This window comes from Mandrillus leucophaeus, unplaced genomic scaffold (assembly GCF_000951045.1).
Source record: "Mandrillus leucophaeus isolate KB7577 unplaced genomic scaffold, Mleu.le_1.0 Scaffold622, whole genome shotgun sequence".
NCBI classification, from domain to species: domain Eukaryota; kingdom Metazoa; phylum Chordata; class Mammalia; order Primates; family Cercopithecidae; genus Mandrillus; species Mandrillus leucophaeus.
The window spans coordinates 919276-946502 of NW_012106720.1; the positions used below are offsets into that span (position 1 = coordinate 919276).

General features: G+C 44.8%; 1 protein-coding gene across 1 annotated transcript in view; it reads left to right on the plus strand.

Annotated features, from left to right (window-relative positions):
• SCUBE2 (signal peptide, CUB domain, EGF-like 2) overlaps positions 1–27227 on the plus strand; it is a 122958-nt gene that overhangs the window by 87221 nt on the left and 8510 nt on the right. Inside the window, exons 12-20 of the mRNA XM_012000230.1 lie at positions 827–949; positions 1346–1462; positions 1728–1814; positions 3864–3968; positions 6478–6633; positions 7011–7217; positions 22976–23146; positions 25845–26012; positions 26713–26874. Of these exons, the coding sequence (XP_011855620.1) occupies positions 827–949; positions 1346–1462; positions 1728–1814; positions 3864–3968; positions 6478–6633; positions 7011–7217; positions 22976–23146; positions 25845–26012; positions 26713–26874 (1296 nt within the window). The remainder of the gene's footprint in view (positions 1–826; positions 950–1345; positions 1463–1727; positions 1815–3863; positions 3969–6477; positions 6634–7010; positions 7218–22975; positions 23147–25844; positions 26013–26712; positions 26875–27227) is intronic.

The window sequence follows — 27227 nt, forward strand, 5'->3', positions numbered from 1 at the left end:
TCAGGAAACCTCGAGGAAATGTACCCTGAGTATGGATGTATGTCTGGGTTTAGGTGGAGCCACCTTTTGACCTGGACTCAGTCTCAGGTTGATGAGAATTAGTGCAGTCATTTCTCTTTCTCTGTGCCTCAACTGTGTAAATGGTTAAACAGGGAGTCCCAGTTCTATCTGCCTCCCTTGCTAGGCAGCTCAGGAGGATGGTAGAGTTTTAAAGTAGAAGTCTGTGCAGTATCTGAATTTGGACACTGGGTGTTGCTAAGGGAGGAATGGATTGGAAAAGAATGCAGCTTGAGGCTGGGTGTGGTGGCTCACACCTGTAATCCCAGCACTTTGGGAGGCCAAGGCAGGTGGATCACCTGAGACCAGGAGTTCAAGACCAGTCTGGCCAAGATGGTGAAACCCTATCTCTACTAAAAATGCAAAAATTAGCCAAGCGTGGGGGCACATGCCCGTAATCCCAACTACTTGGGTGGCTGAGGCAGGAGAATTGCTTGAACCTGGGAGGCGGAGGTTGCAGTGAGCTGAGATTATACCACTGCACTCCAGCCTGAGTGACAAGAGCAAAACTCCACCTCAAAAAAAAAAAAAAAAAAAAAAATAGAGCTTGAGAAGGCCTTATTGAGCCTCATGCCAGGAAATTCACTGGGTGGGGAGTGGGGTGTGTAGTCAGCTGGTGCCAAGTGCTCATGCTAAAGGCATTCAGCATCTTCCTTTGGTTAGTGAGTTTCAACCTTGTGACTCTCCTGCTGCTCCTTCCTCAAGGGAGGGACCATATCAGCCCGTTCAGTGACAGGTTGCTGTGACAAGAGAGTATTTTGTTCCGCAGACACCAATGAGTGCAGCGTCAACAACGGAGGCTGTCAGCAGGTCTGTGTGAACACAGTGGGCAGCTACGAATGCCAGTGCCACCCTGGGTACAAGCTCCACTGGAATAAAAAAGACTGTGTGGGTAAGGGGAACCGAGGCACAGACTCAGACAACGGGCTGGCCACTGACCCAGAGGCAGTGCAGCTCTGCGCGCTCCCACATCCCACCCAACCCTCCCTCAACTGACTTTCCCACCAGCTGCAGCAGCCGTTCTTTAAATAGTTCAAAAACAGGAGATACTTTGCAGGATCTTTAGTGTTTCCTTCTGTGCTTCTGTGTAAGTTGGAACTCACTTCTGTTTTCCTGGTTGCTTTTCTGCATGAAGAGATGGCATATCAGGGGCTCCTTTTTTATGTTCTATGCCGGGCATCAGCTCTCCCTTCTTTTCTTGGGGACTTTGGTGCATGGGACTCAACCATCCTTGTCACACTTAGAAATGTCCTTCTCTTTCTGTAAGTGTCTGTTTTGTCCTGTCTAGAAGTGAAGGGGCTCCTGCCCACAAGTGTGTCACCCCGTGTGTCCCTGCACTGTGGTAAGAGTGGTGGAGGAGACGGGTGCTTCCTCAGATGTCATTCTGGCATTCACCTCTCTTCAGGTGAGTGGGGCCCATTTCCCGGGGCAGGTCCTCACGCCAGGGCCAGGCCTCTCTGGCCTCCAGGTGTTAGATTCCCTCAGAGGGCTTCCAGGTCCTCCACCCGATGCCCCAGCCACCATGCTTTGACAGGTCCATGCTTCAAGACCCCGTATGCTGGGCGTTTTTCTAGTGGCCCATGTGGAGTGGGGTGGGGGAGAGTTTAGCTGCTACCAGGATAGCCTGTGACCTTGCTTATGCATTTGACAATTCACATTCTGTCTGTCAGGACTGCAAGGGGCCTACTCTGTCACCTGTGGCTCTTCCTCTCCTCTCAGGAGCAAACAACAAAAATCAAATGACTCTGCTTTTGGGGGTAATTACCAAATCTTACCAAATCTGCATGTTCTCTCTGGGGGCTCACCATGTTCAAGGGGCTTCATTCATGGGGTGCTGTTCTTGGACGCTGGCTTTGTTTTTTTAATCTTGATTTCCTTGATGCTGTGAGCATGTTCCAGATTGTTGTTGCCTGCAGTCCTGGTGCCCGGAATGTGACTCTCCCATGTAACAGATACTTACTGCGTGGCCACTGTATGTTAGGAGGCTGTGGTCAGCCCTGGTGGGTCATCATCCTGGGCAGAGGCCCACAGAACTCCGGGACCAGCGGGCTGTACTCCAGAGCACCTCAAAGGCTAAGGGAATGTGCCTGGGGCTTATGGCATGGATAGAAATAGGCAAAGCAGGGGCAGCAGGAATTCTGTGCCGAGAAAGGGGCCCAAACCCTTTCCTGTTTGTCAAAAGATGAAGAGTGAAATCCAAGGTTTTTAGGAGCCTGTGTCCTCCCGGATATAGACGCCTTTGTCCTTATGTCATCAGAACACCTGAATGAGGTTCATATTATATCCTGATGTCCATATTACATATATGAGCAAAGCTGGAGACTCAAAGCAAGACAGTACAGCTCTCATGCGTTGACTGAGCAGTTCAAATATGCCAGCCACCACAGTACACGTATTAACTGACTTAAGCCATACTACAACCCTCTGGGGAAATTTTATTATTATTCTCATTACCCAGATGAAGAAACTGAGGCTCAGAGAGGTGAAATAACTTACTCAAAGTGGTTTAGATAAGAAATAGGGGAGCTGGGATTTGAACCCAGGCAGTTTGGTGCAGAGTCTCAAGCACTGTCCTTCACTGCCCCTTTTAATGCACGTTTGGACTCAGCCAGGGCAGACATCATGGTCTGTTTCACCAAATCTCTCAGCAACAGTTCCTTGGTGATTTGGGCCACCCCAAGGGTGGACAAGCAAATAGCTAATAGCTATTCAGTTATTACTATGTACCAAGCAGGGAGCTAAACATTTTCCTTTTTTTAAATGCATTATCTCATTTTATCCTTACAACAGCCTGGTAATATAGATACTATAATTATGTCTATTTTACAGATGAGGACACTGAAGCTTAGGGAGATTAAGTAACTTGCTCAAGTTCTCACCACAACTTAAAAGAACTAGGGCATTGACTCCAGAAGCTACCGTGTGGTTAAGACTGACCGACCCTGGAAGGAGAACAGAATTTTGCACATCAGGCCCTCAAAGTGGGACCCTCACTCCCTCTCAGACCTCACAGCCTAGCCAGGTTTAGTGAGTGCCATCTGTGTCTGGAACGACAGCTCCCTCAGCCCTGTCCTCCCACGACAGGCTTGTTTAGGAAAATCTGCCCTTCACCATTTTGCCAAACGGGCTTATCCAGATTTGAACTGGGGGATTCTGGCCTTCTTTCTCAGGAAGGCACAAAAATGACTTCATGTTTTATTTCACCATGGAGGCTATTTTTGACCCTCAGTTTTAGAGGGAGGGAGATAGATAGATAGATAGATAGATAGATAGATAGATAGATAGATAGATAGATAGATAGACAGACAGACAGACAGATAGATAGATAGATAATTTTTTTTTTTTTTTGGAAATGGAGTCTCATTCACTCTGTTGCCTAGGCTGGACTGCAGTGGTGCAATCTCAGCTCACTGCAACCTCCGCCTCCCGGGTTCAAGCAATTCTCCTGCCTCAGCTTCCCAAGTAGCTGGGATTACAGGCATGTGCCACCACGCCCAGCTAATTTTTGTATTTTTAGTAGAGATGGGGTTTCACCATGTTGGCCAGGATGGCCTCTGTTATATTTGAACACTGGATTTGTCTCTCATATGAGGGGGCAACTATAATTTTTAGGAGGCTCCTGGTGGCCCCAGTCCAGGGCAATGGGCACTCCATGATCCAAGCCACTCTTGGCCTCAGGGTCGGAGAGGGGCTCAGGGTGTGCTGTGTGTGGTGGGAGCCGCCAATGGACAGCTTGCTGCTTCCCATCTGGTGTCTCCATTCCTTTGCCTCTGAAGGTAACATCTCTCACTTGTTTCTTTCTGAAGATGTCGACACCGTCAGGACAAGTGTAACCTTTAAGCTAAATGAAGGCAAGTGTAGTTTGAAAAAGGCTGAGCTGTTTCCCGAGGGTCTGCGACCAGCACTACCAGGTATGGAATCAGATGGTTGGTGTAGGGAGCTTGCCTGCATGTGGGAAGGGGCCTGCAGCCAACCAAACTGGAGGTCTATGGGGGCCAGGGGCTGTCCAGCTGATCCAAGCACACTGCAGATGGGATTGAGCCATCCAGAACCTGCAGGGACTCATCCCAAGAGGAAGAAGAGCATAACCTAGCGCGCTTGTGTAGTTCTGGGGTCATACTTCGGGGCTTCCTTTGCATGGTATAGTTGGTGAGGCTCTGGGGAAACCCACGAGTTCATAGAAGTCAATAAGGGCTTCAGGTGAATTAGCAATTTGTGATCATATTGGGTTAAATTTTCTAGATCTCAGATTTTGCTTGAAATATAAGCCAAAGAAATGAAAAAAAGTTTGGCTCAGAAAGGATAACTTTGATGAACAAAGATCTAATATCCAGCTTTCCTGCTGGGTCTAGTTTTTGGAAGCAGTGACCCCATTGGCTTCAGCAAAGCAAATATCATCCAAGTAGAACTGGCCTTGTTGAAAAGAGCAGAATCAAACATTCCTTTTTCTTTCCCAGCACACATTTCCAGTATTATTTTATAGAATACTTTTAGAGATTAAAAATAAAAAGGATCAGGATTCATGTATTAGGGAGGCTTCTTTTCCCAATCTACTCTCAAATCACACAGACAAATAAACCTAAAGCTCACTCTAGTCACTTTTGCCTGCCTATTTTAAGTAAGTAATTTAAAGTAACTTTGTACCTCCATTTGATGGAATATTATGCAGCTATTAATTCTGTGTTTTCAAAGAATGTTTAACGACACAGGAAAATGGTCTTGTTATAATGCTGAGATGTAAAGCAGGAGAGAAACATTCTGTATATCTAATACAATCCAAACTGTGTAAGAAAAAGTGTGCTAGAAGAAACACAAAACTCATGATATCATTTAGTAGTGGTTACATCTGGGTGGGAGGATGATGGGTAATTTTAACTTTTTTTCTGCATTTTCCAAATTAACCATAGTGAGCATTTATACTTTTAAATCTCAGGAGTGGAGGGAGGGAGCATTGTTTAAAAATAGATTTGAACCAGTCATGGTGCCTCACACCTGTAATCTCAGCACTTTGGGAGGCCAAGGCAGGCAGATTGCTTGAGCTCAGGAGTTTGGGACCGGCCTGGACAACATGGCAAAACCCCATCTCTATGAAAACTACAAAAAGATTAGCCGGGCCTAGTGGTTCATGCCTGTAGTCCCAGCTACTCAGGAGGCCAAGGCGGGCGGATCACTTGAGCCCAGGAATTGGAGGCTGCAGTGAGCTGTGTTGACACCACTGTACTCCAGCCTGGGCGACAGAGCGAGACCCTATCTCAGTAAAATGAAATAAAATAAATAAAATGATAAAAATAGACTTGGCCTGTAGTTTACTTAATGAGATTGTACTAGTGTTAATGTCTTAGTTTTGATAAATGTATGATGTTAACGTTAGGGGAGACTGAGTGAAGGTTATGTGAGAACTCTATACTATCTTAGCAACTTTTCTATAAATCTACTTATTTCAAAATGGAAAGTTAAAAAAATACATATAGAACATCGAAAGGGAAAAAGATTTAAAATGAGAATCTGTTCAGTTTAAGATTTGAAGTTACCCTTTTGAAAAGGTAAGATAAATCTTTAGGGGAAAAATATAGAGAAGAAATAAATTTGCTTCCTTCCTGTGGCCCCTGTTGACCTATGGCTTGAATGTCCTTGTAATGTTAAAGAAGAATCTGATACAGGTAATACTTCATTTCAATGAAGATTCTGAAATAGAGACAAATTCATGGAGTGGTTGATATGTGGACCTGCTCTTTGGTGAGGGTTAACAGAGTCACTGGAAACCATGGTGAGAGGGGAGACAGTCAAGTCAGGAAGAAGGATGTGCAAAGCCCTGTCTTATGCAACACTTCCACTCTCATCCTATATGCCTTCATGATATTGTTTGGTTCTGTTAATGCTTTGTGCCATTTATTGCTCCTGGTTATTTAAAAATGAGACATCACTGCTGACGGGCGTTCCAGCTTTCCCTTCAGGTTAGAATGACTTCCAAGGTCAGATTGCCTGAAAGCAGTAGTTGGTTTCCTTTCCACTCTTGTGCTCATTCCTTATTTGCAGCCTCAGCCCCTGCTTGGCACATCCAGCTTTATGCAAACCAACTGTGAGAATGTAAGCACACGTTAGCAAACCGTCAGTAAAGAATGCAAGACGACCCCTGGTTCTTGTCTCCCACATATGTGGCCAGTCGGAAACATCTAGCATTTATTCATGAAAAGAATTTTCAAGAGCTAAATTGTAAAGTTATATAGGAGGCAATACTAGGTCTTCAAAATTAAAATGTCATTGCGCTCCAAGTTGAGGGCTTGCAGTGTCTTGGCATCTGGAGATAATCACTTAGTCCCTTGAGAGTTGTTTTAATGAAATGTTTACTGAGCTCTAGCAAATGTTCAGCTGAGTGCTTTGCCAGGATTTGGCTTCCGATAATTTTGTTTCTTCATACAGAGAAGCACAGCTCAGTAAAAGAGAGCTTCCGCTACGTAAACCTTACATGCAGCTCTGGCAAGCAAGTCCCAGGAGCCCCTGGCCGACCAAGCGCCTCTAAGGAAATGTTTATCACTGTTCAGTTTGAGCTTGAAACTAACCAAAAGGAGGTGACAGGTTGGTTTGAAAACAGTCTACATTGCCAGGCTTCTCACGGCTTGCTCCTTATTTCTTTGCCTTTCACTTTTTATCATTCTTGGGGGAAAATAATGCAAACACTGAAGTATCTCCTGTTTTTTTCACCCTGAAACTAAACTGAATTGGTTTGGAACCTGATGATTTTCTCTGCTTCATAAAAACCCAAAGCTACCATTTTGATCCACAAATTTCTGTTTGAATCAAATGCTGCCCAGCCTGCTAGGTGCCCCCTCCAGGTTTCTCCCCATTCGGTCCACAGGGAGCTCGGGGTGTTGGTAGGGCCTGCAGTTGATGTGGCCGTTGTCACACGCTGCAGCCTGACCTCTCCCGCACTGCTGTCCCTCTTGTTTCTGTAGCTTCTTGTGACCTGAGCTGCATTGTAAAGCGAACCGAGAAGCGGCTCCGGAAAGCCATCCGCACGCTCAGAAAGGCTGTCCACAGGGAGCAGTTTCACCTCCAGCTCTCAGGCATGAACCTCGACGTGGCTAAAAAGCCTCCCAGAACATCTGAACGCCAGGCAGAGTCCTGTGGAGTGGGCCAGGGTCATGGAGAAAACCAGTGTGGTGAGTGGCCTGGGACATTCTTGCTAACAGAACAGCCTTGGGCTCCATAAACACTCAGGGTAACCGAAAGCAAGTCTGGCCCATCCTCCCTTCTCAGGGCTCTCTTTAGAGAACACTCCGGGCAGCCCTCTGTTTCCTAGTAACTGTCGCGTTTGTGTCTGTCGTCCCTGCTAGGCCCAGAGCTCCCTGGAGTGAGACTGATCTCATTCACCTCTCTGTCCTCAGCGCCTGGCATAGTATCTGGCTTGTGGTGGGCACTAAAATGTTTGTTGACTTGAGGAACAGGAAAGAAGTGGCAAGGTTGATGAGAAGAGGGGTGTTGCCCTTTACAGGTCTGAGGGGCGGCAGTCTTCCCTGGCTGGGGCAGAACTGCAGGGGTAAGGCACCCTCGAGCCTTCTCCACACTCTGTCATCACAGCTACTCTTACGGTCTTCCTCTGGCTTGGCCAACTATGGCAATGAATAAGCTCCTGTCGGTAGTTCTGTGCACAGGCAAAGCTAGGGGGCTGCTTGGCTGCCTTACGAGACCCCGGAGCCTCAGCCCAGGGCTCCTAATAGTGTCAGTTCCATTGTATGGGTTGTGTTGGTGGTGGTATTTCAGAATTAAATTTGAGACCTGGCACTTGAGCAGCATCAGTTCTGTCTCTCTGATAAAGCTAGCAAGAGGGTCCAGGACACGAGGTTCTAGGATGGTCAGTTTGGAGATTTGTCACAAGGGACTCTTCTGGGCAATTATGGGAGATTTTATCTGAAAAGGCTTAGATGGGAAAAATTGGGTCTCACTTTACAGTAAAAATGATAATGATGTATTGAGTTCTTATCTGTCATAAGCATAACAGTAAGTCTCATGTCTGCATTATCTCAATTAATCCTAACAGTAACCTTCCCAGGTAGGTATTACTAACTGCATTTAACAGCTGAAGCTTAGAGGGCTAAGTTTTCTTGCTTAAGATCACACTGATGTTCTGATTCCAAAGCCTATGCTCTGGTCCCAAGCCGGGTGAATTTCAGTAACTAGATTTCTCCAGGATAAACTGATGTCCTTTTCCAAAGTGTCAGTAGAATCATGAGGCCTAAGCAATAAAGCTTAACTAAGGAGTAAGAATGTGTGTTTCTAAATAAGCCAAGCTGAATCCAGGGGCACTTGGTCCAGAGAATTGTCAGCCTTAGCCCCACAGCTCAAATTTGTTGCTTTGCCAAAACTTAGTGAAAATCAAGTGCAAAATCAAGTGGAACTGTCTGCAAGGGGCTGGTTTCCAGATAGTCTTGACTTTCATTCCAGCTGATTCTCTTAAAAAGAAACAAAGAGGGGAAAAAGTAAAAACAGCCCAGCTGGTTGATCTGTTCTCATTTAAAATTCTAAGAGTTCCAGTTTCCATACTAAAATAGTGGTGAGAGTTGGCTATGGCTGCCCTACTTTCCAGGATGAGTTGCAGAGACTGTCAGGGCCCTCCTGGCCTCTCAGGGTTCCACTGCACCCCTCCCCCGTCTGCTATCTGTTGGGGTGAGGCCTCGCAGACTGGCCAAGGAGTCTTTGTGGCCAGTTAAGAAGTCAAGAAAACCTATGTCAAGGGCTGCATGGACTGGCTCCCAGTGAGGGTATCACTAATACTACCATGGGTATGTTCCTGGGGAGTAAAGGCCCAAGGATAAGGAGCAGGAGTTACTTAACAGGGGCTTCATGACCACAACAGCCTACGAAAGATACTCAGGGCCAGGCGCAGTGGTTCACACCTGTAATCCCAGCACTTTGGGAGGCCAAGGTGGGCAGATTATGAGGTCAGGAGATCGAGACCATCCTGGCCAACATGGTGAAACCCCACCTCTACTAAAAAATGCAAAAAATTAGCGGGGCATGGTGGTGCATGCCTACACGCCCAGCTACTCGGGAGGCTGAGGCAGGAGAATCCCTTGAACCAGGGAGTTGGAGGTTGCAGTGAGCCGAGATCGTGCCACTGCACTCCAGCCTGGGCGACAGAGCAAGATTCCGTCTCAAAAAAAAAAAAAAAAGAAAGACACTCGGTAGAGGGTTTGTGTAGCTGTTGTGGTGTGTGAATGTGTCCCTGAGATGCTTGTCATGCTAAATTAGGTTTGATTTGTTTCTAGGGGAGCCAATGTGTCTTGTCTCAGGAGCTCCCTCAAACACTGGATGAATTTTGTAGCCCTCATGGCATCAAATCAGGTCCAGGTCTGACAGCAATGTTGAAGATTTTACCATGTAGAGAAAACAGCTTACCAGTGACATTCCTTCTTGCTGCTGAGGGAGGAAGTGGGTATAAAGAAGTGTCAGATGTGTTAATTAGAAAGGCTTTTTATACAGCAGGCAGCATGTGGCATGGGCAAGGCGATGTGTGTGTGTGTGTGTGTATCTTCTAGTCCTGGTCTATTTGATGGTGTTAGGACTTCATAAAGACAAGGCTTGCTGATGTTTTCTGAACTCTGGATGGTACAGACAGTGGAGATAAGCCTAGGATAGTTCTTTTTAGAAATGATTTTCAGTATCTGCAGAAAAGAGCTCCAAAAAAATGGAGTCACTTCCATCTCTCCTTCCAGGAGAGATGTTTATTTTTTTTAAATATGTTATGTTTATCTTTTTAAATATTTTAAATTTAGTTTTCAATTACAAAAGTAGTGCATGTTTCAAATGGCACAGAAATGTATACAGTAAAGATAAAAGTTTTCTCCACAGCTCCCTAATCCAACTCCCCAGCAGTAATCCCTGTTATAGTTTGCTGTGTTATTTTTCCATAACTGTTTTTATGCACATATAAAAAGGACATTTTATATATTCATTCAATAAATATTTATTGAGCACTAACTGTGTGCCAGGTACCATTCTAGATACCAGGAATCCAGCAATAAAGAAACAAGCAAACATCTCAGCCCACACAGAGTTTACAATTTTAGAGGAAGAAGGTAGACAACCAACCAATAAACAAGGAAAGATACTACTATCATGTAGCAGAGGGCGATAGGGATATGGAAAGCAGGCCTGCAGGGAAGTGGAATGGAAAGTGCCAGGCCAAGGTGAGGGGTGAGGGATGAGGAGCCTACTCCCCCAAAGTGCAGACTGTGGTCAGGGAAGGCCTCATTGCAAAGTGTCATTTGGGCAGACCCAAAGGACAGTAAGAAGCAAGCTATGAAGATATCTGGGGGAAGAGAGTTTCAGGCAAAGGGAACAACAAATAGGAAAACCCCAAGGTACTGGAAGGAAGGCCAGAAGGATGAGAGCCGAGAGAGTCAGGGAGGGACAGCAAGGGCAGAGCAGTAGCAGAGGGAACTCAAAACCAGGGAGGACCCTGATCCCGAATCTGATGAGAAAGGAAGCCAGTGGAGGGCTTTGAGCAGAGGAGTAACTGACATGTTTTCAAAAGATAACTTTGGCTACTGTGTTGAAAATTGACTATATGTTTACGTATGAATAAACATATATATATATATATATAATTTAAACAGGCTGGGTGCAGTGGCTCACATCTGTAATCCCAGCACTTTGGGAGGCCAAAGTGCAGGATCACTTTAGGCCAGGAGTTCAATACTAGTTTGGGCAACATAGTGAGACTCTGTCTCTGTCTCACTATGTTGGTTGGTAGCACCTGTAGTCCCAGCTACTCAAGAGTCTAAGGCGGGAGGATCATCTGAGCCCAGGAGTTTGAGGCTGCAGTGAGCTGTCATTGTGTCACTGCACTGCAGCCTAGGTGGCAAACCAAGAGCCTATCTTAACAAAATAAAAAACAAATATCAATACAATTTGAATAGTGCTATGTGTTGTTTTTAACTTAGTGTAGATCAAGAACATCTCTCTAACATGATAGAAGAGCAACCTCATTTCTTTTACAGCTTCCTAGGCTGTATTTGTTTGAAGACACCAGTACTGATTAGCCCTACCCCTATTGGTGAACATAGAAGTTATTGCTAATTTTTCTATTGCGAATAGCGCTCAGTGAGTATCATTCTTTTACACATGGCCAATATTTCCGAAGGATAGACTTGTAAAAGTGCAATGGCCGACTCAAAGAACTTGTATATTTAAAATTTTAATAGATACTGCCAAATTACTTTCCCAAAAGAGCATACCAATGCATGTTGCTTCCAACATTGGAGTGTTTATAGCCCTACATCTTTGCTAACGTGGATTATTTATCATTGATCCTTTTTGTTTTTGCAAATCTGATAAGCAAAAAAAAAAGAAAAAAATAGTCATTTTAACTTGGTTTTCTTTATTAGTAAGACTAAGCATGCTGTCTTATGCCTGTGGTCATTTGGATTCCTTCTTCTGAGAACATCTATATTCTTTGCCTATTTTTGCATTGAACTGTTTATCCTTTGAATATCATTAAAAAATAAATTTTAAAGTCCTAACTTACACCAGAGAAAATAATCACTTCTGACCAATTGTATATTTTCTTTCTTATTGTTATTTTATATAGTAAAGTCTCATTAATTTGGCATTTGGGGACTTTGGAGACAGCCTGCTCTCCAAGTGACCTTTGTACCATCTGTGATCAATTTTAGCAAGATGGCAAAAAAGAAATGATTATAGTCTCCAAGGAACAAATTTCTTAAGCTCTACAGTACTTCATAAAGTTCTTCATGTCTAAAGAAAATTAACTATATCACATGGACGTCTAGCTATTGTACTTTCATAATACCAGCTAAAAGATACATTATTTAAGAAATACACTGGATAATATACATGTGTGTATGCATGTGTGTGTGTGTATATATGTATGTATGTATGTATACTGTATTTGGTTGTTTTTAAAACTTACTGAGATTTTTAGAAGAAACAATCCAGACAACTGGCAAACTGGGAAGTATTTTAGTGCCTGGGTTCTTGAGAGACTAGGAACATTTAATTCGGTTTGTAACAGCTTACTGCTATTCCTCTGTAGCAACTGAGAAACATTAATTCAACTAGTATTAATCGAGTACTATTCTGTCCACTCTGTGTGCTTGGGATGAAGCAATTAAGAACATAATAATCAAAGGGCCTATTCTCATGAAGTTCACACTGTAACAGAGGAAAACAGAAATTAAAAAGTAAAGCGATAATTTCAAAAGCTTGAGTGCTATGAAGAGAATAAAACAGAGAGGATTAGAGGGAGGATTACTCTCCATAGGGTGGCCAGGAAAGGCTCTCGGAGCAAGTGACTAGGAGCAAGTGGTCAAGCACCAAGGCCTAAGTGAGGAGGAGCAGCTGGCGTGCAACGTGCTGATGGTAGGGCCTGGGGGGTGTGGGGGAGCTCCGTAATGGGGGAGGATCAGCAAATCCAAAGGGCCTAAGGCAGGAAGGAGCTGAGCATTTCCTTCTTCTTTAAGATTATTATTATTCTATTTTTCAGAGACGGGGTCTTGCTATGTTGCTCAGGCTGGTCTTGAACTCCTGCGTTCAAGTGATCCTCCCACCTCAGCCTTTGAGTAGCTGGGATCACAGGCGTGAGCCTCTGTGCCTGGCTCAGATATTCTATTCTGAATTGTTTCGAAATTGAGAAATGATTTGGAAATGATCAGGCAGAGATTTCCTTTCTTGTTTAAACTGAGGAAAATATAAAATCTGTATTAGCACTATAGACCAGTATTTGACCAATATTTAACACACAGACTGAATAGGAAATTCTTTTAATTAAAAAAGTTTTAAAAACATGATTGAGTAAAATGTTGACATGCATTGAACACTGACACTGTGTTCAGCCCTGTGCTAAGTACTTTACCTATATTATCTCATTTAATCCTCATCCCAAGTCTGTATTAACTCATCCCTTTTTACACATAAAGAAACTTGAGACACAGGATGACAAGCATTTTCCACAACGTCACCCAGCAGGTAAGTGTTGCAGAGGCAGGATTGAAATCCAGATCTGATTTGAGTCTATTCTTTTTTCCTTTTTTCTGGAGACAGTCTTGCTCTTATCACCCAGGCTGGATTCAGTGGCATGATCTCAGCTCACTGCAACCTCTGCCTCCCAGGTTCAAGCGATTCTCCTGCCTCAGCCTCCTGAGTAGCTGGGATTACAGGTGCCTGCCACCACGCCTGGCTAATTTTTGTATTTTTAGTAGAAACAGGTTTCACCATGTTGTCCAGGCTGATCTCAAACTCCTGACCTCAAGTGATCCACCTGCCTCAGCCTCCAAAAGTACTGGGATTACAGGTGTGAGCTACTGCACCTGGCCACGAGTCTATATTCTTCTCAATTTGAATGTCCTCACCTCTCCTGGGTTCAGCCTGTGCCCTGGGATCATCTTACTCATGCCGTACTCATATGCATAGCCCTCCATGTACCAACTCTGTGGGGAGTGCTGAGGAGGCCTAGGTAAGATACCATCCATTGGGTCACACTTAACCCTCCAGGGAAGGGTCAGAGATGCCTTCCCCAAAGAGAGAAAGCCTACGTAGAGTTTTGAAGGATGCATAGATGATGGCTAAGTGGGGAGGAGTATTCAGCCCAAGGAACAGCCTTGGGAAATGAGGAAGAGCAAGGTACGCACAGGCGATTATTGACATGTCAGTGTCACTAAACCTGGAGTACCAGGTAGAATGTGGTGGACAACTGGGCTAATGGGAGGGCATGGCCAACTCATGGAGACCTTGGATATGTTGCTAAGGAGCCTCAACTTTATCTCTAGGTGACATGTTGCCATTTACTCAGGAAGTGTCCAGGTCATATGTGTATTCTAGAAAGATCTCTCTGACTATACTGAAGGGAGCAGAATTAGAGGCAGAAAGACCAATCTGGGGGCTTTTGAATATGTTGCCTATGAGATATTGAGAACATGCAGGTCCTAGATAGAGAAACAGCAATGGGTTAGAGAAATATTTACGAGGAAAAACGAGCAGCATTTGGGGATGACATGGATTGGGGACTGAGAAGAGGAAAGAGGTGGGCTGAGCTCAGAGGATTCTGATTTGGCCTGTGATCCTGGCACTTGCTTCCCATACATCCCTCATCTCACCCTGCCCTGTTTCATATGCAGGAGGCACTAAGAAAAAGGCAGGAGGTTGGTTGAATGATGAAATGAATGTGATCACTGGGGAAGAAATAATCAAAAGAGATTTATAGGAGAAGCAGGAAAAAATAGGTTCTTGAGAGAGCATGAGAAAGGATGAAAAAAGATACATAAAAGGAGGCTAAAGCCTGAGTATTGAGTCAGAGAAACTGAAAGGAGTGCAGGAAGGCAAGGCAAGGAGGTTTTTGAGCCAGGGAGTGAAGCAATCAGAAAGAGATTATAGAAAGGTGCATCTGATGGTAGAATGGAAAGAGTGGAGGCAGGGAGGGACAGAAAGTCAGAGGGAATCTTGGAAGGTTACTGCAGCAATCCAAATAAGAGATGGTGAGGATCTAAGGGACATTTGTGCCAAGGGGGTAGAGAGAAGGGACACAGCTGTAGGATGCTGCCGCTGAGTGACAGGGCAGTGAGGAGAGAAGCCAGGGAGAGCTGTGATTTGGAGCCTTGTTGACTGGGAGAATAGAGATACTGCTATAAGAGGAGTAAAGCCAGAGGCCAGGGAGAGAAGTGCTCCTTGGGCAACAAGATTTCTAGGCAGAGGTGTCCATGGGTGTCTGGGAGTCCAGCGAAACAACTTCTTCTCTTCATGCCCAGCCTAACTTGCCTAATCCTGAGTCTGTCCACACAGGCTCAGACCTGTCTCCTCTTAAAATGGATGGACAGCCCATGCCTCTAAGGCCACGCCTGTATCTTCCACTCAAGCTGGAGCCTGTCCTCTCTCAACTTCTTAAAAATATTGCCCCTGCTGTTGTCCCCATCCACCCCTCCCATCTCAGAATTCTTCTCCTCTGCTAGATCATTTCCAACATCACACAAACCCATCTCATGTCTTAAAAACCAAACAAACCCTCCATTGACTTCATACATCTCTATAGCTACTGCCTCATTTCTGTGTCCCCCATTCTGTGTAGAACGAAACTCTTTGAAGGAGCCGTAGTCATACTGTCTTTGCCTCCTTACCTCGCATTTCTCTTCAGTCTGATTTTCATGCCTAACCTCTCCACAGAAACTTTTTCCAAGATTCCTAACCACCTCTGTGATGCCAAATCCAGTTGCCTTTGCTCACTCCTCATTGAGGCATTCTCTCCGCTCATCACTCCCTCTCCTGGAAACAGTTTCTTCCTGTGGGTTTCAGACACAACACACTTCTGCTTCTCCATACCTCACTGGCTACTCCCTTTTCATTTTCAATGCTGGTTCCAGTTCCTCCCCTACTTTCTGATTATCCTAAGGCTGAATCCTTTGTCCCCTCCTCTGTCTTCATACTCTCCTTGGTGACCTTACCCAGTGCCATAGCTTTAAATGCCACCACATGCTGGCAACTCTGAAACTGCCCTCTCCAGCTCCTTTGTCCCAGAGATGTTGAACATTTAAGAACGCGCACACACACTCTCTCTCTCCAAGTAAAACATATATGGATGTTTACTTGTTTATAAACTATATACTTACACTATTGGCTAGTACACTGTGTTCATCACAGAAGACAGAACAAGATAAAGATTAAATAAACACATTTAAAACTAACTGGCTAGCATCTTAAGGTAGAATCTTTACAATTGGGCAAGGTTCATTATTGACAGTGGTGGTTGCAAATCCATTTGTCATATAGTCTTTTTGATCATTGCTAGTGCTTTAGGTGAACTCTTGACAGATTGGATTAAATTGTAACTGTTTATGTCTCATGATGTAGTTTGACAAAGAGCTAATACACTAATGCCCCCTTATAGGCAGTTTTGCTTTCTGTGGTTTCAGTTACCTGGGTCAACTATGGTCCAAGAGTATCAAATGGAAAATTCCAGAAATAAACAATTTGTAAGTTTTAAATTGCCCACTCTTCAGAGTGGCATGATGAAATCTCGTGTTGTCCTGCTCCATCCTGCCTGGGATATGAATCTTCCCTTTATCCTTCGTACCCATAGTGTGTACCCTCCCCATCCTGCCTAGGATATGAATCCTCCCTTTATCCCGCGTACCCACAGTGTGTACCCTCCCCATCCTGCCTGGGATATGAATCCTCCCTGTATCCCGCGTGTTAGTCACATAGTAGTCATCTCAGTTATCAGACTGACAGATCACAAGAAGGGTACAGTACTATAAGATATTTTGAGAGACCACATTCACATAACTTTTTATTATAGTATGTTGTGATAATTGTTTTATTTTATTATTATTGTTAATCTCTTGCTGTGCCTAATTTATAAATGAAACTTTATCATGAATAAGCACGCACAGGAAAACCCCTAGTGTATATAGGGTGTGGTACTCTCCAAGGTTCCAGGCACCCACTGGGGGTCTTGGATGGGAAACCTCCGCTCCACTGTGGACACGGGTGGCTGCTGTGCTAGGAGCAGAAGATGCGCCCGCGGGTCCTCTCCTGTGGTGCGGACATGGGTGGCTGCTGTGCTAGGAGAAGATGCCGCGGGCCTTCTCCTGTGGTGCGTACGCGGATGGTTGCTGTGCTAGGAGCAGAAGATGCGCCCGCGGAGCGCGGACACTCCTGTGGTGCGCATGGGCGCGCGTCATGTTTACGCCCTTCAGTCGAGTGTTCTTTCCAGGAATCCATCAAAGCTGCTTTCTATTTTGTGATGGTTAGTTTAGTTAAAACACGATAATATAGGTCAGGACATCTCATTACCCAGGCATAGCTAAGCTGTCACTGTTCTCTATGTATTGAGAGGCGAGAGTCAGTCAGTGCCTTGCGCCTGAGTTGTGGGTGCCAGTGCTTCTCTTTTCTTGGCGACCCTGGCTCTTCACATGTGTCTTTTGCCTCACAGAAATGGAGACTGGCTGAGAGGCTGCTCTTACACCATATTCTAAACCAGGGGAGCTTCGTTTGTTTCTTATTTTAGGTGAAAATTCGTAGGGATGGGTGTAGAAACGTGCTCCCACCGGTGGATCATCTTGTCAACCCCTGAGGTGTAGTATTCCGCCTCAGAGACCACCAGTAGAATCCGTGCCATCTTAGTATCTGCACTTGGATGGCCAACTGGCATCTCAAAGCTTCTTATCCTCCCAAGCATCAAATCAAATCAAACCAGCATCCTCCCTCCCAAACCAGCATCTCAGTAAGGGGCACCTCTCCTCACCCAGTTGCTCAAGTCGAAAGCCTGAGTCATCTTGATCTCTCCCTTTATGTCATGTTCCTCATCCAGTCCATGTGCAAATCCTGTCAGCTCTGCCTTCAGGTAATTTCCTTTATCCGACCAGTTTTCTCCTTCTCCGTTATTGTTACTGCTCTGTTTCAAGCCACCATCATCTCTTGCCCAGTCTGTTGTACCAGGCTCTGAACTGTTCTCCTCAGCCTTGCCTGGCCTTCGTCTGTTCTCCACACAGCAGCCAGGACATCTCTTAAAAACATAAATTAGGCTGGGTACAGTGGCTCACTTTGGGATGCCGAGACGGAAGACCGCTTGAGCCCAGGAGACCCCATCTCTACAAAAAGTTAAAAAATGAGCTGGGCATGGTGGTGCAAGCCTGTAGTTCCAGCTACTCAGGAGGCTGAGGTGGGAGATCACTTGAGCCCAGGAGATCAAGGCTGCAGTGAGCCATGATCATTCCACTGCACTCCAGCCTGGGTGACAGAGCACAACCCTGTCTCCAGGAAAAAAAAGAAAGAAAAAAGAAAAGAAAAGAAAAACATAAATCAGACTGTGTCACTCCCCCATTTCAAACCTCCAACATACTTTGAGTAAGTTCTAATTTCCTTACCATGGCTTTTAAGCACCCGTGTGACCTGGCCCTTGCTTGCTTTTTAAAGTTAATCTCTTATTGCCCTACCCGCTTATGCTGTGTTCCTACTACACTGGCCTTCTTGCTATTAGGCAATCTCATTGCAAGGCTATTTCCTGTTTTTTGTTTTGTTTTGTTTTATTTTGTTTTGTTTTGGTCTTTGTTTTTTAGACAGGGTCTTGCTCTGTCACCCAGGCTGGAGTGCAGTGGTGTGATTTTGGCTCACTGCAACCTCCGCCGCCTGGGCTCAAGCTATCCTCCCACTGGCATGCACTACCACACTCAGCTAACTTTTTAAGGTGATTTTGGAGAGGCAAGGTCTCACTATATTTCCCAAGCTGGTCTTGAATTCTGGGTTCAAGCAGTCCTCCTGCTTCAGCCTCCCAATGTGCTGGGATTACAGGTGTAAGCCACAGCGCCCAGCCTATTTCCCACATTTTATTCTGGTCTCTGTTCAGAAAGGCCTTTCTTGGCCACACTTCTAAAATAGCATACATACAAACTCCATCCCTACCCCTTCTTTGTCCTCTTACCCTGTTTTCCTTTTCTTCATCATACCACTACTTGCATTTGATTACATATTTGTTTGCTCATTGAGATTTATTGCTCATTTATTTACTTCCCTGAGAACCCCATTAGAACAGGGTCATATCTGTCTTCTCTGCTGTGTCTCCAGCTCCTAGAATGGTACTCAGCACATAATGAGTGCTCAATAAGTACTTATTGAATGAATGAGTAAATGAATCTTCACAGGGACAACAGATGAAATCCCAAGGATAGCAGATAACATTAAGAGAAAAGAGGGCAAAGGGCAAATCTTTGGAGAAATATTTAAATTGAGGGCAAAAGAGGCACTCTAAAGGAAGTGAAATCTCAACTCCAGTTAACTAGGCATGGAAAGAACAGTGTGCATTTGGGAACTCAATAAGGAAGAAGGCGTCAAGCTGGGCTCATTTCTGTGCCCTAACTATAGGAATGTTTTTAAAGAGCAAACCTGAGCACAGGTCAAAAACCTGGACAATGAAAAATCAATCTCTCAGCCCAAGAAGGCACTGTCCCCTGTTATCTTGGGGGCAGTCATTTAAAGAAAGCTCAAACCAGGATCCTGAGGCCAGCGCTGCCTGGGGCACCAGCGCTTCTGAACTGGGACAAAGCAGCAGCCCTGGGGCACCCTGGGAATCCCTGTAGGCTGCTTGGGGCTCTTCTTCAGAAGTCAAGGCGTGATTCTTAAGAAAACAGTCCAATGCTAGAGGGTGACCCCTTTTATTAGGTTCATCATCTGAGCCACAGAGAGACCATAGTGTTTGTCCATAGCCTGAAATACTCAAAGGCCACAGTGCTGAAAAGAGGCCAAGGCTTGAGGCCTCTTTGTCGCCATTAATCCTCATCCTGCTGGTCTGTCCCTTTTGCATCAGAAAAGCTTTCTCATATCTTTTTTAAAGAAGGAGAGAAAACAGCTGTGTGGGATTTGAGAATGAGATTTTAATGGTCACTGAAGGCAGACAAAAGCTTTGCTGTGATAGTGAATTGTTCTGGGGGCAATTGACTCCTTTGTCCTGGGCAGCAAAACAAGCTGGCTGCTGAAGGAGAAGAGAGAAGCCACTGGAACATGTGATTGAGGTCTCCACAGGCCAGATTCTCAGCACATTTGCAAAGAGCTGTTTTCAAGCATCCCTTCATGATATTTCAGAGTCACCTTTTAGTGTTTAGCTCATTTTTACCTTGTGAAAGAATCAAATATATCTGGGAGGTGCTTGGCATGAATTATTTCTGCAGGCCTTTGTCTCTGGAAGGAAAATGGAAATTGTGACTGACAATATGAGTTTGTTTATGTGAAGCAGGCCTTTCATTGTGAGGAAAAAGAACTGGTGCCCTCTTTTCCACAGGGCAGCCTGAAGGGTTTCTCAGCCCTTCGAGCAGTTAAGAAATGGCACAGAGGTGGGATATTGTGAGGTCTCTCTAAAGGTCATCTTGCAAAGGCTGTGGAGGTTGAAAGAGTTCTCAGGAGCAAGGGACAGCAGAGCAGGAGGAGCCTGTCCTGGTCCCCAGCTCAGTGAGAACCAGGCCTGGTGGTGTCCACCTGCCGAGGGCATCTGTTTTCTGCCAGAGGAACCATGATGGAACAGACCATGGTGATGTGACTCTAAGTTATGATTAACGGGGCTGTTGGAATCATTGTCACCATATGGGCACTTTCCCTTCCATGGATGAGTATTATAAAAACAGCTCTTCTTCAAATAGAAATGGCTGAGCAGAGGGGCTCTGGACAGCCTTGGTTTTACCTGCTTTCTGCCAGTCTTCATGACAGGCAGGCTCCTTGAAGACAGAGCCATGAAGGAGTTATTCTCTGATTCACTGGCCCACTACAGACACTGAAAGAGTCAAGTGGGACACAGGGTAAAACGTGAATTCCTAGTACAGAATTCAGCCCAGCTTTACATGAGAGATGGGCTGGAACCAGAGTGATATGGAAACCATTATCCAGTAGGGCTGCATTTAGAGAAGAAGTCTGGAATTATACTCTGTTTGCCATCAATCTCATTATAATATTGTTTGCCAATAAAACAAGAATTTGGTTCACTTTTAATTTTTTAAAAATATAAAATTGTGGTCAGCCGTGGTGGCTAATGCCTATAATCCCAACACTTTGAGAGGCTGAGGCAGGTGGATCACCTGAAGTCAGGAGTTCGAGACCAGCCAGGCTGGCATGGTGAAACCCTGTTTCTATGAAAAATACAAAAAACTAGCCAGGCATGGTGGTGTGCACCTGTAATCCCAGCTTCTCAGGAAGCTGAGGTAGGAGAATCGCTGGAACCCGGGAGGCGGAGGTTGCAATGAGCCAAGATCATGCCATTGAACTCCAGCTTGGGCAACAAGAGCAAAACTCCATATCAAAAAATATATATATAAAAAATTGTATTTAAATGATACATGAATATTGTAAAAGAAAATCCAAGAAATATGAGTTTAAGATTTAGATATTAGGATAGACTTTATTGATTGGTTACATTGAATTGTAGAAATAATATTTAAAATGTGGCATATTTTAGCTTACCATGATCCAAAAGCCTGATTTTTTTTAAGATTATGGAATGAATAATGAAAAGACACTTTTATTTCTTACAACAGAGACCTTTGCTATGTTTAACCCTAAGAGTATATATACAAATTACATTTGTAGAATAGGATGAAAAGTGATTTCCCTCGTTATAGACACTGGAGAGCTATAATAGTTAACTTTATCATGTAATTTTTTTCTATTTCTTGGCAGCTTACATATAGAGAATGTTTGTTCCAGTCAAACTCTCCTAGCCCCATAGAAAATCCTTGATAAAGTCTTCAACTGCACTTACATCTGCCCTTTTGTTAAATAACTTTTTTCCCTTTTAAACTCGAAGCTCTTGATCTTACAGTACCATAGGAGTATTTCACAAATTAGCTGTGGGACTTTGGCCAAATTATTAACCTCCCTAAGTCTCTGTTTCTGTAAAATGGTGCCAATAATAGCACCTAAATCCTTAGGGCTATGTTGAGGAATAAATGAGATACTATATGTAGAGCTTTTGGCATGGTGTCTGATATAAGTACTCAACAAATGTTAGTCATTAGAAATGCTACTTTGATGACTCTGTTGATGATGTTTGAATAGTAGGGAGCCAAATTTGGTAAGTTTGCTTCATATTCATAGCCTAAAATAAGGTACAAATCTACGTTTAACAGTACTAGAAATAGAATCAGAAGCAACGTTTATGAATTTCCTTATTTACCAGCGTTTACGCTTTGTTGTATTGATTTCTTTTTTCTTTGAGACAGAGTCTCACTCTGTCACCCAGGCTGGAGTGCAGTGGCACCATCTCGGCCCACTGCAACCTCTACAATTGCAGAGTTCAAGCAATTCTCCTGCCTTGCTTCCCAAATAGCTGGGATTACAGGTGTGCGCCACCACACCCAGCTAATTTTTCTGCTTTTGTTTTGTTTTGTTTTTAGTAGAGACGGGATTTCTCCATGTTGGCCAAGCTGGTCTGGAACTCCTGACCTCAGGTGATCCACCCACCTCAGCCTTCTAAAGTGCTGGGATCATAGGTGTGAGCCACTGCTCACAGCCCATTGTATTATTTATTAGGAACCTGAAGTGTGCTATTTTATAAGAGTCTTGAGATCACTACCCATCCCAGCTGGCCACCAGAGAATGAGCTTTTCAAAACACAGCTTCTGGTCATCTTCCTCTCCTTTCTTTTCTTTTTTCTTTTTTAGAGAAGGGGTCTCATTCTCACTATGTTGCCAAGGCTGGACTCAAATTCTTAGGCTCAGGAGATTCCATCTTAGCCTCCCCAGTAGCTAAGACCACAGGCACAAAACACCATACCTGGCTCCTGTCCTTTCAATGATTCCTTTACCTGTGAGAATAAAATCCAAATGCCTGGCACTCAAGAACTTTTGAAGTCTGTTCCCAACCTTTTCTTTCCTCTCCTCCTGATTTAATGAATGAACTTTTAGAACCTGCCCCCTTTCCCACCTGTGAAGATCCTATTCATCCTTCAAGGCCTGATACAAATGTGACCTCCTCTAGGACACCTTTCAGGATGCCACCAAGCAGAATTAATAACACTCTGTTCTTCCAGGACTAGACCTATGTTCAGTGAATGATTTTCATCTCTATGATTGTTCCTAATTGTTCCAACAGCCCTGTGAAGTAGGGAGATCCAGGATTTTTAAAAATCTCTCTTCGACCATCAAGTGCTTATGCTACAAAAATAATTAGAACCCCTGTGATCCCTGTTCTCAAGGAGCTCATGGTCTGGGGAGAGACAGACCTGTAAACCTCTCTTACAGGGCAATAAATATCATGCTGTGCAGAGGTGTGCAGAGAGAACTGAGGCTGGGCACACTGTGTATTCAGGGAGTTTGCATGCGGTGGGTGGTGTGGTCAGTGCCATCTGTTTGCCTTCATCTCTAGAACTCACATCATCCTTCCTTGGCCTTTGTGTTCACACTGACCAGATTGTTTCCCTTTTGGCTAGTCAGTTGCAGGGCTGGGACCTATTATGATGGAGCACAAGAACGCTGCATTTTATGTCCAAACGGAACCTTCCAAAATGAGGAAGGACAAATTACTTGTGAACCATGCCCAAGACCAGGAAATTCTGGGGCCCTGAAGACCCCAGAATCTTGGAATGTGTCTGAATGTGGAGGTAAGGATGTTGTCTGTTCCTTCCTACTCCTGCCATCTCTGATGTCATTGTTTAGACAGAAGGCATCTCAAGGACTCCAGACAATGCACACTCACCTGGGGCTTCCTACAAGTAGGGACCATGTTGGCTCATCTTTGGCTCACCAGTGCCTAGGTCAGTGCCTGATACATGCTGGGCAGATACTCATTCGAGCAAATAAATGAAGATGGGGTAGAATACACTAGCAGAAGAGTGTAAGTGTTGCAACTGCACGCTTTATTCACTGGAAATATATACACCTGAATCCTGAGTGATTTCCCTGTCTATAGGTACTGTTTTGAAAGTGTTAAAATGAAGAGAGGAGGTCTGGGGTTTTCTCTAGCTTTGGTCTCAAATTCATAGCTTTTTTATTTAAAACAAATATATCCATTTATTTTGTTAAAACTGGAACCTCCTCTGTGAAGAGCTTTTAATTATCTCTTACAAAATGTTAACTTTGAAGTCAATCTCAAGCTCTGTGGGCTTTCCTATTTGTTTTATTATTAAATGTCTTCCTTTTATTAAATGGGAGAAGGGCTGGCTGTATTGACACTCTGTGGGTTCCAGTGGCAAGTGTGATCTGAATGGTGATTTGTATCTGATGGCCACGACAGAGTGAAGACCCCCTGTGCTGCTCCCACAGCTGTCCTTGGAGTGACTCCCAGCCTCAGCTTTATTTCCCACCTAAGTAACTCCAGACTCAACTGCAAAGCTGTTTCTTGCTTAAAAATCAAATCCTCATATTGACTGTGTGACTCCTATCATATCTTTGGCCTGTTATAAAACTCCAAAACTAACTGCAAGGTTGATAAGGGGGGACATTTCAGCATGTACTTACCCTTTTATGTGACATTATTATTATTATATTTTCTTGAGATAGAGTCTCTGTCACCAAGGCTGGAGTGCTGTGGTGCGATCTTGGCTCAACGCAACCTCCACCTCCTGGGTTCAAGTGATTCTCGTGCCTCAGTCTCCCAAGAAGCTAGGATTACAGGTGCATGCCACCACGCCCTGCTAATTTTTGTATTTTCAGCAGAGATGGGGTTTTGCCATGTGGGCCAGGCTGGTCTCAAACTCCTGACCTCAGGTGATCCACCCGCCTCGGCCTCCCAAAGTGTTGGGATTACAGGTGTGAGCCACTGCACCCAGCCTATGTGACCTTATTAAGAAAAATTTAGGCTAGGCATGGTGGCTCATACCTGTAACCCTAGTACTTTGGGTTCAGGATCACTTGAGCTCAGGTGGCTAACCCTAACCCTAAAGACCAGCCTGGGCAACATAGTGAGACCTCGTTTGTAGAAAAAATTAAAAAAAAAAAATTAGCTGGGCGTGGTGGCACATGGTAATCCCAGCTACTTAGGTGGCTGAGGCGCAGGGATAGTTATTAAGCCCAGGAGGTCAAGCTGCAGTAAGCTGTGATTGTGCCACTGCACCCCAGCTTAGGCAACAGAGATCTTGTCTCAAAAAAAAAAAAAAAAATTGACAGCAATAAGAATATTAGTAATAATGGTTATTATAGCTAGCATGTATTGAATATTCACCTATGCCAGGCATTATGCTAAGTATATTATATGATTTATTCATAATTTATATAATCATTACAACTCCACGAGGCTAAAGTGACTCTTTTAAGGTCACACAGCCAAGTGGAGAATGTGGAATCAGAACCCAGGTCTGACACGCTCCAGGCTCCTCCCAAGGGTGTGTGCTCTTGAAATACTATCATATCTATAACTTATGGGGGAAAATAAGACCACTATGATTAATGGAGGGAGATGATTAAGAATATAAGAGATAGCAGACTTTGATAGCATCTTGCCAATGACTAATTCCTGAGGAACATGTGCTTTTAGAAATCCTTTTGTTTGTTTATGGTTGTGTTTCTTGTCCCAGGTGTAACATGTGTAAGATCTAACTTAGTAAATATTATTGTTAAAAGAGGGGAGACTCTTTGGGTCACTTTTTTTTTTTTTGAGACAAGGTTGTGCTGAATCACCCAGGCTGGAGTGCCGTGGTGCAAATATGGCTCACTGCAGCCTGGAACTCCTGGGCTCAAGTGATCCTCCTGACTCAGTCCCAGAGTAGATGGGACTACAGACATGTGCCTCTATGTCTGGCTAATTTTTAAATGTTTTGTAGAGAGGGGATTTCGCCATGTTGCCTAGGCTTGTCTTGAGCTCCTAGGCTCAAGTGATTCTCCTGCCTCAGCCTCCCGAAGTGTTGAGATTACAGGCATGAGCCATCAAGCCCAGTCCGGATCACTCTTTATATCACTAGGATGTAATCAGCTAGGTAAAGGGGTACTTCTAGATCTAATTACCAAATTGGTTCCAGGGCAGAGAACTCTCTCTCCTGCCTTGCAGGGGATGCCTAGGCAGTGTGTAGACCTAAGCCTGAGAACTCCCCAGGCCTTCCTATACTTTGGAAGCAGTTGACATTTGACTTACTGGTTTCCATCTTTGCACTGTGCTGTGTAGCCCTGTGTGTAAACAGCAGGCACTCATGTGCCATTGACTAAGGGTCAGAAGCACCGCAGCATTGACTGTGTGCTGTCTGACTGAGGTGGGAACTGCAGTCAGCACGGGGTGACGGGTTGGACTGAAGTTGATCTCATCTGGAGAGTTGGGGGCAAGGGTCTGCCTGGGGGGCCTTCCTAATGTAAGGCTATTGGTCCTTCCAGGTCTGTGTCAACCTGGTGAATATTCTGCAGATGGCTTTGCACCTTGCCAGCTCTGTGCCCTAGGCACGTTCCAGCCTGAAGCTGGCCGAACTTCCTGCTTCCCCTGTGGAGGAGGCCTTCCCACCAAACATCAGGGAGCTACTTCCTTTCAGGACTGTGAAACCAGAGGTGAGCACTTGGCAGCTTGCCTTTTTCTAGGACCGGATTTCCCTTCTAAGTATCATGGGAGTCTGGTGAGGCTCCAGTCAAGCCCAGCCTGATGCAGTGCCCCAGTGGCTGGGGGTCCCAGCTCCACTTGCCCCTGCAGGATGTGCAGGGGGCACAGGAACTCACTGGACAAGCTGTCCTCCAGCCACCTTAGCCCCTTTGGACAGGCTGACAACGGATGATCAGGCACTGATGAGCCAGTTGGTACAAAGGTTCCCCTGGTTCCTTCCTCTAGCCCTCCTCCATCTCAGTGCCCTGACCTAGAGCATCCCCCCAATATCCCTTCTCCAGAACCCCACTCCAGCTGCCTTTTCCCAGGGAGCCCAACTCTAAACCCAACTCAGTTCTGCAACCGCCTGCCCCCATACTCACAGATATGCTCTGCATGAAGACTGGAGTTATGAACATTGATCATTGATGCCTGACTCTCCAGAAACTCTTTGGAGATACACACATATCTTGTCCCTCTGGATTTCTGTTTCATGAGCCCCATCCAAACTGCCTATTTAGGGATTAAGTGTTGATTAGCCCCAGATTGGTAGGAAAGCCCTACTTCATTTGCATATAACCATTTCTTTCACAAACTTTAAAATCTTTGTGCTGCATTTGATTAAAATAATCTTTCCTTTTTTCATTCTTTTCACCCTCCCTTGGCCCACAGTTCAATGTTCACCTGGACATTTCTACAACACCACCACTCACCGATGTATTCGTTGCCCAGCGGGAACATACCAGCCTGAATTTGGAAAAGATAATTGTGTTTCTTGCCCAGGAAATACTACGACTGACTTTGATGGCTCCACAAACATAACCCAGTGTAAAAGTAAGTCTCTCTCTCTAAGGCTTTTCACAGTTCTGGCTAAGAAGATATGTGTCTGGGTCCAACTCAGAGCAGGGGGCATGGGGCAGAGGTCCCAGGTTCACTCAGAACCACATAGATATTATGAGTCCAGCTCACAGCCATGCAGACCAGCGTGGAGAGAGAGCAGGGCCTGACTGTACAGAGCGACTCATCTTTATTGATCCTGGCTACTTCCTCAGGCACACTTACAAGCTGTACTTGCCTTAATTTCCTTCCTGGGGCATAATTTCAGCCCACCCTTGCTCAGCATGCATTGCCTGAGGACCTGTTACATGCCCAGCATTGTGCCAGGACTTGGTTGATATCAAGCAGAA